Here is a 14,187-nt window from a genome sequence, read left to right on the forward strand (position 1 = left end):
AATTCAAATGGACTGTGTCAACTCACAGAGTCTGAAGCCTGAGCTTGAACAGAGCTAGCAGCTGATCTCTGGGACAAACCACCGGACACAACAGCCACTGCACCGAACTCGACAACCAACGACACAACCAAAAACACAAAGTCCAGAAAAACAAAATAAAATACATCACAAAAAGACAAAACGACCTGAAACCATTTTGACTGACTCAACACACTGAGATTAACCTAAAAAGGTTAACATCACGGAGCCACTGGTGACATGCAGCCACTATCCAAATTATGACCCCTACTGTCATAATAAGCACCAACAACCTGACCACCATCCTGTCTCCATGGTTGTCAATATTCCTCACCACTTTCACAATACTCTGGACTTTGTTAACAGACAGGAACCATCAGAGTAATCTAGTTTATGCTGCTCAGGAAAGTGAACAGACTTGTTTACTGAGGAAACAGAAGAACCCGTTTACGGCTCAATAAATGAGATCCAGCATCCATGTTTTCTGATGGTTAACACCCACAGATATAAACCCAATCACCCCCACCAGCCTTTTAGAACTTTTATACCTGCTGCTGTGTTAGCACAGTCTCACACATTTCTGACATGAAATAAAATAAAATGTACAAAATCAGTATATAAATGGAAAAGTACATTTTTATTTTAAAGCTTTAAACATGTTCTCAAAACAAAACATTAAAAGGTTAAAATGTACATCTCTTCATCTTTTCATCTCTTTACAACAGGAAACAAGGAGACTTGTTACATAGAATCTGAAACACTGACGTCATCCTGTAAAAGTCTTTAAACAAACCAACGTTCACATCAAACTTGACTAATCCAATAAAATGGAGCCAAGTGTTTCCAGAGACTTTCTCTGCAGTGTGTGGTTTCTGCAGGAAGATCTGAGTCGTGCTGTTTCTCATCTATAATGTTGCTGTTTGCTGGATTACTGAACTTTATTGAAGGAGTTCAACTGGAAACTATTTCACTGCAGAGAGACCTGGACTCTGTCTCCAGACTTCCAGGGCTTCAGGTCCTCCCACACCAGGCTATCAGAGACAAGATGCTCACTGTCTGGATGGTATAACTGTAAATGTAGTAAATCCAAAGGTCACAGAGTCACAGTCAGAAAATAATAATTAGAAAAACTGAAGGAAAAGTAAGAAAATGGAAAATATAACAACATCAATGAAACATCTACAAAGACTCACAGTAACAAACTTTCCAGCCTTGAGTTCCATTGATGAATCAAATGTGTATGTGATGGGTTCACTATTGTTGATCTGGACTTTTAACTGACGTCCTTCCAGTGGTTTGTCCTGCAGGACGGAAATGAAACACAAGAAGAAGAATGAGACACAGAGACAGGAACAAATGAAGGTTGGTGTCTATTAAACCTGTTGAATCTATATTTTCTATGAAAAGAAATGACTCTTAAATCAACATCACCTGATCAGACTCGTTTTTCAGACAGATATAGTTGTTGTTGGGATTAACGAACACAGTGATGTCTCCTGACTTCTCCAGAGTGACTGAGCTGCTGCTGTTCTGTGTTTGTTCAGGTTTGGGAGGAGACGACATCCACAGATTAGTCCTTTCACATCAGTCAGCTTCATGTTCTATCTCTCAATCATTCAGAGAACTTTTCATCATTAAACATAATAGTGATGAGGAGGTAGGACCTAGAACATGAGGAGCTTTAGAAACCAATCATAGAAAGACAGACAATGAGAAGTCTTTCTGCTCTTAGTTAACATCATGTTTCTATCGTCCAGCTTTATTAATAAAATATGTTGGAATCAGTTCCAGAACAGACAAACAAGATTTTAAAATCTGTCTATCTGGTCTTAGTCCACATCCATGTGTTCTTCTGTGTTGTGTTGTGTTGTGTTGTGTTGAGGAGGTAGGACTCAAATACAGACACCAGAGGAGGAAGCAAAAGAAACTTTACTGAAAACTAACTGAAGCTGGAACATAATTCATTGCATGGTATACAAAACTAGATATCCAAACATAGGAGAGATCCAAAAACTAAAATCTAGACAAGAACACAAGAAACTACCTTACAAATCTAACAAGCAGAGAGAAGATGTTGACCACCAAACTCAACTTCCTTAGAACAAGACAATGATCTGAATATTAAATGAAACAGAAACACATTAAAATGAGACAAACTAGAATCTGATAGAAACTACTAACCTCCTCCTTCAGTGACTCCACTTTCTTCTGATTGTTGTAGGGCTCTAGAGGCTGAGAAGAATGAGGAACGATTACTATATGATTGAAATACAGATTGTATCATAGTTCTTATAATGTGATCACTTACCCAAGAAAACCAGGAAGACTTGGAAACAGCAGCTTTGTTTTCCTCCAACTAGAAGAATTTATTAAAGTCAAATAAAAAGATTTTAACATCACTGATTCTATTTCTTCATGTCAGACTAAACAACACATTCAACATTTAACCTGAAGGACGTATTCATATGAAATTGTTTAGTTGACGCTAGATTGTATATGTGAACACTCTGGATGTTGTTGTTTCTGATGAGAATGATTCAGGAGTCAATGAGAAATCATTGAAGTTTGTGAGAGTGACTCGCTCTTTAAAACTCACTAGTCAGCACTGTGTGTTTTTAAGGTTTGATTCTGCTTCACTTAATTTGAACTAAATTCGTCAGAAGACAAATTATACAAGTGCTGGTACCCCTGCACCTCTTCAGTTAACCTTTGTTCTATATGTTCCAGCTTTATTGATCCAAAACAATCAATTCTAAAATCAAGGAGATGGAGAAGCAGCCAGGAAAGAGAGCAAAGAGAAGAAGAAGTTTAAAAAACGAACAAACAAAACAACAACAACAAAAGTATTGGATATTTTATATGTAAAACATCCACGGAGACTCACCGCCCTGTTATGTAGGTCAAACCCAGACTAGCCCCGTCCCTCCCACTTGGAGAGAAGAGCTACCTGACTGCTGTTACCACTGTTCATTTTAATGCAGTTTTCCTTTTTTAACTCCCCGAGGGATAACTCCTCTTCATCTACGTTCATGCACATGCACTGGGAATCTGATGTGGGCGAGCAGCACTATGGACGGTCACGTCATCACGTTTTTTCTGTTTTGTTTTTTTTCTCTCAAGGGGCCTCTATGAGTTTGCGGGACAAAAAGCAACACATGTACTATGCATATGGGGTGAACCAGTAATGTGATCAGTTCTGTTTAGTGTTTCTCTGAGATGTCATCAAGTCTTGTTCATGATTTCATTGTTTTCTTTCTGAAGTATTTATTGAAGTGAATCAACTTTATAAAATATATATTTCATGGACGAATTCATATTAAATGATTTAAACACGACTTGTACATGTGCCAAAAACATTTAACTTTCTGTATGTTGTTGTTTCTGATTAGAATGATGTGTGTGAATAAACTACTTCTCTCTCCATGTCTATGAGCTTGTTCTTCACCTCATCTTTTATCTCCTCCATCTCTTTGTTTCTGGTCTCCATCTCCTCCTGCAGCTTCGTCTTCTCCTCCTTTAGTTCATTGACCTGAGAGGAGGAGAAAACCTGCAGTTGTATCATTTCACCAGTAGATGGAGCAAAGTCACAGTTGTGTTGATCAGAGGTGAGTCCTCAATAACACAACCATAGTGTTTATGTGTGTGTCTCTACATGTTTCTCCAGCTCTTCAGTCTTGTTCTTTAGTTCTTCTTTGGTTTTCTGCAGCTCTTCTTCAATCTTCTCATATTTCTCTGTCAGCTATCAGACAGACAGATGGATGATGATCAGTCAGCAGGTTTACTGATCAAACTTTCTTCAAACTCATCAATCTAAACCTTTAATCTTTTACTTCTTGTCTCTTACATCTTTAGTTTCTCCTAAAAGTTTCTCCTTCTCTGCTTCATCTCTGGATCTTTTCTTGGTTTCTGTGTAAAATCAAAGCAGCTGAATTCAACTAGAAAAGACGTTTGCTGGTGTTTTACATCATTAATGTGGTGACTCATCTGTAACTTACTGGTTCTATTTTGTCTCCACACAAAGAAGACACATGCTAAAATAACCATGATGCTAACAGCTAAGCTAACAGCCAAACCAGTGATGATGGGAACAGCAGAACTGGACGAGGACAAGAAGAAATCATCTGAAATGAAAAGACACAGAGTTACATGACATTTCTACACAATCACACACAAACTGTGTCAAACTAAAATCATGTCATGGTCCGTTCTCTAAGCGTGTTCTACCTGGAACATGTATGTGAGCCTCTCTGGTCTGGTGGGTGTTGTTCTGTTGGACTCTACAGGTGAAGCTGTTGCTGTGTCTCTTGTCCACAGTAACTCTGCTGCTGACAGTATAGAGGTCATCAGGACCTCTGACTGTCTCTGGAGGTCCAGCAGAGAGCAGGTTTCCCTCAGCGTCCAGCCACAACACCTCAGGCTCTGGATACCAGCCTCTGGATTCACACTGTAACACCACTCCTCCTCTGTCTCTGTCCATCCCTGATAAACTGATGACGGGTGAGGAGACAGGAGCTGATGCTGAACACAAAGAAGAAGAAATGTGGCTTTTAGGTATTTTAACCTAACTGAAATCTTTTCTAGAGAGATAAATGAAGACTAAAACAGTCCTAAAGTTTCACATCATGTCTTCACTCACCAACTCGTAGCTGAACAAAAGTCTCCTTCCCCAGTGATGGAATAAAACATCTGTATTGTCCCTTGTCGTAGAGTTTCACTTTGGAGAGTTTCAGTGAAATGTTTCCTTTCGTCAGCTCATTAATGAACAGAGATGTTCTCCCCACAAACAATATGTGTTTTTCAGAAACAAGTTCCTGTTGGGAGCGCCAAACGTGAACAAATGTGGGTTCCAGATTGGATCTCGTCCACTCCACCGTCAAGTCAGTGGCATCTTCAGCAGGCTGCAGGTAACATGGTAAAACCACATCTCCACCAAGAGTTGCTACTATTGGCTGAGATGAACCGATCAGTTCAGACTGACCTGGAAATCAGAGAGAGTCTGTTTTAAGATTTATAACAAGCAGGAATATCTCCAGAACTGTCAGATTATCTGATCCTGAGCTTTGTCTCTATCAGTTACATTGTGTCTGTTACTATGTCTGATTAATTAGAGATAAACTAAAATATCTTCTAGATTAGAGAGTAGAGAACATACCCAGTACCTGTCTAATGATCAACAAAACTCACAAATTCTGTGAAGTCTCTGCTTCAACATATCCATAAAAATAACATGAGAAAATGATATTAGAGTGGGTAGGTATCCTTCTACCCACCGTGGCAGAGTGAAGCAGAGGAGTGGAGACATTAGCAGAGTCAACATTTTATTTGGGTCTATTTTACCTCTGCAGATGTGTGTTAGGAAAACATGGAACACCAACACCGTGATAGATGAGAAATGAATGGTAAGGTGCAGTTTATCCATCTGGAAAAGAATCATAAAGATCTGGAAGTGAAGAGATAATATATATTGATTTATCATGTTTAAAATATAGCAGATAATACCGTGAATATAGTTGTATGAAGGTCCATTCAGCTCTGGTTCACTGACAGGGAGCTAAAAGAAAGTCTGACAATGTGTCCCAGGGAATGTCACCTAAGGAATCTTAATCATGATAAACATGAAAGGCATATAAACCCTAGCTGCCCTAACCCTAACCCTAGTGCTGACCCTAACACCAGCCTTAATCCTACGGCTGAGTCATCATGAAACAGGTTTAGCACCCACTTACTCAAGTGAGCTGTCAACCAGGAATTATACAGTGAAGTACATTCCACTTCCAGAGAAGCCAACCACCACTTTATTCTATTGCATCACACACAAACAAACAGAACAACTTAACCCTCCTATTATCCCTGGGTCTATTTGACGCCAATCAATGTTCATCATTCAAGAAATAACAGTAGAGGTCAACTCACTGGTAGCAAGGGGTTATTTATGTAGTCAACAAATACACAAAGTGCCTGACACAAAAACTTGGACAACAAGTTTATGTAAATCATTTTCTTGAGGGTAAAATTTGTTAGTAATATTTGAGGACAACAGGAGGGTTAACTACAAATGTTGAAACCCACTCATTAACTAACAGTCAGTAATTACTGCAGCACCATCACTCACAGCAACGTAGCAGCTACAATCCACCAATAAATACATTTATATATCTGTTAACTAAAGTCAGACTTTAACCATAAACAACCATTCATTCTTACCTCGTTGGTCACGGTCTCTCTACAAACCCTGACATGTCATTGTTTTATACTTTCAGTTTTATAAAATCTGTCTTTTCTCTGCTGTGTCTCTGTCTCTGTTACCGATCAGGAAGCTGGTTCTGACTCCATCAGAGGAGGAAGGTTGAGGGACGTCTGGAGGAGAGGACCCACAAGAGGACGATCGACAGAGACACAAATAGACAGAAAACAACTGAAAGAGATAAGAAGGAGGAAATGGAGGCAAATGATTCACATACCTGAAAGACTTGAAGGAAATTGAATTAAACTGAACTGGTCAGGTGAGTGCTCAGTGTCAGATGCCTATTGGCAAAGAAAACAAAACAAAACAAAGAAGACACACAAATTAATACAGAGATAGAATTCACAGCACACATTCCTATGTCATAAATTTCACACTTGTTTTGAAGATGCATGTGTGAATAGTGTTGTTAGGATATCAACAGCAAAGATGATGTATTAAATATTTTTCACTGGCTCCTGGTTTAATGATAACAAGTGGTTATAGTAGATGAGCTGAGATTAATGTGTTTGTTTAAAAGCTTATAGGTGACAAACACTCATACTAACCTGACTCAAACAACAGAAACTGAACTTGCTGGATTTGCAGGAAATGCTATATAACTGTCTGCTCCAGTGATAAATCCCATTCAGACTAAACCGCCTCACCTGCCCTTTGGCATTTCCTCATGATTTCCTCTGATATGAATGGCTAGATATGAAATCACCTCAGAGGTTTGGACCAGTGGTACTCCATGGAACATGTCTTAATCCTGATTGGACAAAATGACATTTAACACTGACATGGAATGCATTTGAAAATATCCCTCAGGTCATTATTCACCTCAAAGAGAAACTACTCCAGAGGTATCTCAGCTATGACCTGATACTGTGTCATAAAGTAGGTGTTGAGAGGTAGAGAGTCCTGAACTACCAACCACCCACTTGATCAGATAAGTGGACGACACCTGGGTTACAATCAAAAACGCAGGAGGTGGAAACTTTCACAGGACACATCAATGCATCATCAAGGAGCATCAAGTTCACACGAGAAGACATCAGAGATAGTCTGCTCTTTTTAGATGGTGATGTGCATCTTGAAGTCTCAGAACATGTGGATATCAAGGCTTCTATTTAGCACAAGACGATATCCCAGAGAGAGCAAGAGAACAAGAAGAGGAAACACTGCATTCCTGTTCATTTCAAACATGGTAGCACTGAGGCAGGAATATGTTCACCCCAAAGACAAAACACCCAGGAACCATCAGAGTAATCTACTTTACGATGCTCAGGAAAGTGAACAGACGTTTTCATTGAGGAAACAGAAGAACCCGATTACAGCTTAATAAATGAGATCCAGCATCCATGTTTTAGCCAAAGAAGACATATGGTTTGAATAAAAGAGTAAAGGAAGACATCTATGTCAAACTGGAAATCACTTCTCTCAACAGTAGAGGTGACAATGTCAGGCCGTGACTCGAAGTAGGACTCAGAATGCAGAGATATGGAATGACAAAAGGCTTTTATTGGATTCTCCGGAGATCCCTCACAGAGAGAGAAACAATTGGCTACAAAAAACCTAGACTCACTAACTCTGACTATTGAAAATGAAAAACTCTCCAGAAGGAGGAAAAACTCAAATCAAAGAAACAAATCGAAAAAACACAAAAACACTCCGAATGGAGGAAAACGTCCGGACTAAGGATCTAAACTAAGGAAAGAACTAACAAACAAAAATTCTCTCTTCGAAAGGAATAACTGGCTTACTTGGCAGCTTCTATGGATGTAGACATGAAACAAGGCTCGGGTGCAGGTCGAAGACGATAACACTCTGGCACAAGACAAGGGGAACACAGACTACTTAAACACATGGAGGGAAATAGGGGACAGGTGGAAACACTTAGGGCAATCAGACAGACACATGAGGAAGGGCAAGTGACCTGAAACGAGAGGAGAATTACTTTTCAAAATAAAACAGTAGATGACAGGACAAAACAAACCCAAGACAAGACACCCTCACCACGGTGTGACAGACAATCCAGGTGTAATTGTCATCATTTTAGAACACAGTCATAACATCTGTCTCACCCCCATTGACACCTGCAGGATGAATCACTGGGACTGGAGCCTCTCAACATTAATGGGTCATCAGAGAAACAAACGGTTTTCATCCAACTGTAGATGATGTCTAGTGGTTTACAGTGTCAGGTCTTGAGGTGAGGACCCAAATGGAGGACAAGAGATGAGGAGGCAGGGAAGTTTTTTTAATGAAAACCAATAGGTACAAAAGGTACTTCAGGCATGGCAGAATAACACAAAATACAAAAATTAGAGAATCAGGGACTTGGCATGGAGATGAAAACATGACATGAGGGCAAAAACCACAGGAATGCAAGGCATACACAGCTAGGTTGGGACACAACAACTCAACATGGAACAAAGAGAAGGCAGGGCTATATATACACAACAGGGCTGAGGGATGACAAGACACAGGTGAAACTAATCAGTGCAATCAAACCAGGAGAAACCAATAAGCAATCAACACACAAGAGACAGGAAGTTATGAAACTAAAAAAAATAAAACAGGAAACATGACATGGACAGACATCGTGACAGAAACAGGAGGCCTAACAGACAGGAAGTTACAAAACTAAACAAAAGACAGACACAGAACCATGACAAACAGATGCTATTCATGTGAGGTTCTGATGGGTAACACTCACAGATGTAACCCATATCACCCCCACCAGTCTTTTAGAACCTTTATAACCTGCTGCAGAGTCTGTTTCAATATTAGTAATGAACATAAATCTCCAGAACCATCAGGTCAATCAGCTCTATGAATAGGGCAGATTTCAGAGACTGGATGCCCAGTGTCAGTAACACTGTGTCTGTTACTATATCGGCTTATAGAGATAAAATTAAATGTCTTCTAGATTACAGAGCAGAAAACACCCCTGATACCACTGATATCATTCTGAACTCATTCATCAACTCCTTGACTAATCCTGGATCAAGAGTTTATAGAAATACCACAAAGCTCACATATTCTACAAAGGTTCTGGTTCTTAAAGGGAATCCTGCTACAAAATACTATTGATTCCTGTTACATCAACCAATGTACACACAATTCATCCTTTAGACATTTTATGTACCCTCACCTTCATCTAATTATGTCACTGTACACATTTTAGAATTCATAAAATTCATAAAAACATAAAAAAATTTGTTCAGTGTGGTCAAACGCTTCCTTGTAACTCCAGCATCTTCCAAGGAAAGATGACAAAAGAAAAATTGACTAAAACCATTCATTGTGGATTATTTTTAAATAAAAATGACTAAGTCTCAAGTGTACCCAGTGTACACCAAGCACAATAAAAAAAACATTTTTTAAATTAGACTGTAATAACTAATCTGTAAATTACATCCACAGCCTCATCGAAACCTGTGAGTATTTACTTTGTGTGTAATTTGGTTTCAGTAATTAAAGATCTATTCCAATTATTTGTTAGGAAGTCAAGATTTAATTTATAGGGCAATGAAGAAAAAACAATAAACACATGAAAAATGAAATTAGATTTCAGCTTTATTTAAATATTTCCCACTTATCAGTGTCACCAATGAACTGAACGTCATGTAGTGAACCAACTTTCAACAGAACCATCCAAAAGGCTTCAAGCTTCATGGAGCCTTGTTTGGTCATCACTAGTGATGATCCTCTGACATGTGGTAGCTCATGAAATAGTTGCATCGAACCACTGATGTTACACAAATAGGTAAAACTACCACATCAACTATGTTTGGAAACTGTGGTGAATCATGAAAACCACAAGATGGTGATAACTACAGTATGTGTGGAATATATTCTCAACATATTTGAAATCAGATCACATTAACCATCTAGTGTACTGAACGCCCACTCATAAACATCCTTTAAGCTACTGACTGTTGTTATTTCTTTGTAAGTCAAACAGGAATGTTCATGGCAAATCAAATCCCAGACAAGCATGAACCAATAAATCACACGTCTCAGTTACACCACATGTTGCGTTGAAGCTTCAAAGTTTTTATTGGTCACCACTACATGAGATTGAGGTAAATTTCATGGAAAGGCTTTGACATTTATTTAACTCCAGTGAAATGACACACAAAACCAACCAGAACCAACAAAAGACTGAGGCAAATAGCTGCCTTTTATCCCCTCCCTGCTCAAAGTGATTAACAGAGAGAGTCTATCTACAGGAGGCAACATCTAATGAACATATACACCATAAAAACACCATATAAAACAAGACATAAACACTCAGTATTTAACAGTGTTCGGCACGTTACTTTAAAAAAAGTAATTAGTTATAGTTACTAGTTACTTGTCCCAAAAAGTAACTGAGTTAGTAACTGAATTACTCCACTATAAAAGTAACCAGTTACCAGGGAAAGTAACTATTGCGTTACTCTTCTTTTTTTTTCAATTTAAATATTTTAAATATGTTTAATAATTTGATATTTTTCTTAGCAGGTTTCAGCCAGTTGCATATAGAATTATATGGACACGCACTTACACAGAACTTTTAATATTTATTGCCCCTCAGACCCATAGGCAAAAGTCCCGGGTTGGACCTCTCGGATGCAGAGTGCTGTCATGATGGTTAAAGGGAGATCTAAAAAAAAAAAAGCAAAACATAAATAATTAAAGTGGGAGATCACTATACAAGCTGGATATAAACACAGTAACTGTTCATCTATGCGCTTCTTCACTGATCCAGTCTGTCAGGCCGTCGAGTCAGAGTGTAACAGACAGATATGAGTCAGAGAGAAAAACCCGTTCCAACCAGTGACGGCTCACAACTTTTCCTATTCAGCAATGCTGCTACTTACCTTTGCTAGTTTGGTGTGGGTGTGATTTGTGTATAAACTGAACACTGCCTGTGATTGGCTTATCATGAAAGTCTACTGCACCTTAGCCAATCATCATCACCTATGCGGTTGTTTTGCCCCTCCGTCTTCTCCTCTCCAAGAACAGCTTTGCTTGTCCCGTGTAGCCAAGTAAGGCGTCCCATTTCATTTTCAGTAATTGAAACGTTAGTAACGCCAGTTATTTTAACGCAGTTACTCCCATCACTGGTATTTACACAAATACATTTAGGCTACCTAACAATAGATCAGCACTTAACCAAATAAATAGATCAGAAGTAGTAGCCCCCACGTTGTGACAATGACATTGAATAACGATTTAAACTCTAAAGAAAAAAACAAACCATACTGATAAAGGTTTTTCTTTTCACACACAAACAAGATTTTAATTCAATAAAAAGATCATTCAGTGACAGGATGCTGTTGTGTATACAGATCAGGAAAATCTGAGTCATGCTGTTTCTCATCTATAATGTTGCTGTTTGCTGGATTACTGAACTTTATTGAAGGAGTTCAACTGGGAACTATTTCACTGCAGAGAGACCTGGACTCTGTCTCCAGACTTCCAGGACTTCAGGTCCATCCACACCAGGCTATCAGAGACAAGATGCTCACTGTCTGGATGGTATAACTGTAAATGTAATAAATCCAAAGGTCACAGAGTCACAGTCAGAAAATAATAATTAGAAAAACTGAAGGAAAAGTAAGAAAATGGAAAATATAACAACATCAATGAAACATCTACAAACACTCACAGTAACTTTGTCTCCAGCCTTGAGTTCCATTGATGGATCAAATGTGTATGTGATGGGTTCACTATTGTTGATCTGGACTTTTAACTGACGTCCTCGCAGTGGTTTGTCCTGCAGGACGGAAATGAAACACAAGAAGAAGAATGAGACACAGAGACAGGAACAAATGAATGTTGGTGTCTATTAAACCTGTTGAATCTATATTTTCTATGAAAATAATAAAAACAAAGAAACATCACCTGATTAGACTCGTGTCTCAGACAGATAAACTTGTAGTTGTCATTAACCACCACTTCGATGTCTCCTGACGTCTCCTGACTGTCTGAGCTGCTGCTGTTCTGTGTTTGTTCAGGTTTGGGAGGAGACGACATCCACAGATTAGTCCTTTCACATCAGTCAGCTTCATGTTCTATCTCTCAATCATTCAGAGAACTTTTCATCATTAAACATAAATGTGATGAGGAGGTAGGACCTAGAACATGAGGAGCTTTAGAAACCAATCAAAGACAGACAGACAATGACAAGTCTTTCTGCTCTTAGTTAACATCATGTTTCTAGTGGGAGGTTTGGCTGTTTTCAGGAAGGATGTTTGTTAAAGTTGAATAAAAAGTTACAGCAGATGATTATTAGTAACATTTAGAAACATTTAGTTTAGTTGTTGTTCTGATTTAAGTTGGAAACTACTCTCTAACTGAACGTTGTTCATTAAATCTCTAATAATTTATGATTTAGGGCTTCAAGTCAGTAACTGTAAGAAATGATGAACCTCTGTGTTGTTGGTTTCCAGCTGCTCTTTGACATTTGGACATTTCTCTTGTTGTTGTTCCTCTTCTTGGTTGATCTGCTTCATTAACTGGAAAAAGAAAGAAGAGATGAAGAGATTTAATTTATTACACTCATTGATATCAACTAAATAGTTTTTGGTTCATATTTTATTTGAAATAAGCATTGAATTAAAAGTGTTGCAGTTTGTGTTTCTCTCTCTCCATCCATGAGTTTATTCTTCACCTCATCGTTCTTCTTCTCCTCTTTGGGCTTCTTTTTATCGTCCACATGAGGAGAGAGGAGACAGGAAAACAGACGGATGAAAATGGTTGATAGCATAGAATAAAAGAGTTGATAAATCAATAAAAGATGTTTAAAAGCTTTCTTTCTATCCATGTGTTCTTATATGTTGTGTTGTGTTGTGGAGGTAGGACCCACATACAGACACCAGAGGAGGAAACAAAAGAAAAAAGTGATGCAGGTTATGTAGAAACACAAATCCAAAAATAGATGAGAAATCTAGACAAGAACTAGACAAGGAACTTTCTCACAAATCTAACGAGCAGAGAGAAGATGTTGACCACCAACATCAACCTCCTTAGAACAAGACAATGATCTGAATATTAAATGAAACAGAAACACATTGAAATGAGAACAAACTAGAAGCTGATAGAAACTAACTTCCTCCTTCTGTTTGTTGGAACCAGACGATTGGGAAGAATGAAGAGAGATCAGTAAAGATTATAAATGATGGACATACAGATTGTATCATAGTTCTTATAATGTGATCACTTACCCAAGAAAACCAGGAAGACTTGGAAACAGCAGCTTTGTTTTCCTCCAACTAGAAGAATTTATTAAAGTCAAATAAAAAGATTTTAACATCACTGATTCTATTTCTTCATGTCAGACTAAACAACACATTCAACATTTAATCTGAAGGACGTATTCATATGAAAATTGTTTAGCTGACACTAGATTGTATATGTGAAAACTCTGGATGTTACTGTTTCTGATGAGAATGATTCAGGAGTCAATGAGAAATCATTGAAGTTTGTGAGAGTGACTCGCTTTTTAAAACTCACCAGTCAGCTCTATGTGTTTTTACCAGTTAAATTGAGATGAGATTCTGCTTCACTTAATTTGAACTAAATTTGTCAGAAGACAAATTATATAAGTGCTGGTATCCCTGCACCCTCATAATCTTTTGGCAGGTTGTGTGAGACCCAGCAGTGTGTTGGTAGAGAGAACAGAACTGCGACTGGGCCACAAGTGGCGTGTTATTAAGCGTCCCCGCCCCACTGTACTGCTGTAATGGCTTCAGTGGTCATAATGTTTTGGCAGACATATTTGAATGTACAGTCAGTGTTGGCTGCACATTTAGGTGTGCGTTAGGCGCAGGTGGTCATTTGCTACAGTGGAGTGTCTGTGGAGTGAGATTTGGCCTCCTTCTCCTTCTCTGTCCATGTCTTAGGTGGTCATAATGATTTGGCGGTGTGAGTGACTTAGTGTTCCATTA

The 14,187-nt window shown here is 38.5% G+C and overlaps 2 protein-coding genes across 2 annotated transcripts; both read right to left on the bottom strand.

The window, feature by feature from the left end:
* Positions 1 to 4,297: 4,297 nt before the first annotated feature.
* On the bottom strand, positions 4,298 to 6,931 carry LOC124995885 (butyrophilin subfamily 2 member A1-like; the record flags this gene model as incomplete). The annotated part of the gene is made up of 3 exons (XM_047568626.1): positions 6,910 to 6,931; positions 4,655 to 4,996; positions 4,298 to 4,530 (listed from the first exon to the last, which is right to left on the bottom strand). Coding segments are annotated over exons 1-3 (597 nt in total), but the record flags the coding sequence as incomplete, so codon positions are not given.
* A 3,971-nt stretch (positions 6,932 to 10,902) lies between these two features.
* Positions 10,903 to 13,007, bottom strand: LOC124995905 (lamin-A-like). The gene is made up of 5 exons (XM_047568665.1): positions 12,912 to 13,007; positions 12,670 to 12,729; positions 12,143 to 12,241; positions 11,907 to 12,014; positions 10,903 to 11,782 (listed from the first exon to the last, which is right to left on the bottom strand). The coding sequence occupies exons 1-5, from the start codon at positions 13,005 to 13,007 to the stop codon at positions 11,681 to 11,683; spliced, it is 465 nt and encodes a 154-aa protein (XP_047424621.1). The 3' UTR covers positions 10,903 to 11,680.
* Between the last annotated feature and the right edge of the window lie 1,180 nt (positions 13,008 to 14,187).

This window comes from Mugil cephalus, chromosome 1 (genome assembly GCF_022458985.1).
Source record: "Mugil cephalus isolate CIBA_MC_2020 chromosome 1, CIBA_Mcephalus_1.1, whole genome shotgun sequence".
Taxonomy (NCBI): domain Eukaryota; kingdom Metazoa; phylum Chordata; class Actinopteri; order Mugiliformes; family Mugilidae; genus Mugil; species Mugil cephalus.

Excerpts from the sequence above, each read along its gene's own strand:
- LOC124995905 (XM_047568665.1), bottom strand. The coding sequence starts at position 13,007 with ATGCTATCAACCATTTTCATCCGTCTGTTTTCCTGTCTCCTCTCTCCT. Across the intron at positions 12,242-12,669 it reads TGGAAACCAACAACACAGAG|AACAGCAGCAGCTCAGACAG; the intron begins GTTCATCATTTC and ends GAACAAACACAG. Across the intron at positions 11,783-11,906 it reads AGGCTGGAGACAAAGTTACT|TTATACCATCCAGACAGTGA; the intron begins GTGAGTGTTTGT and ends TTACATTTACAG.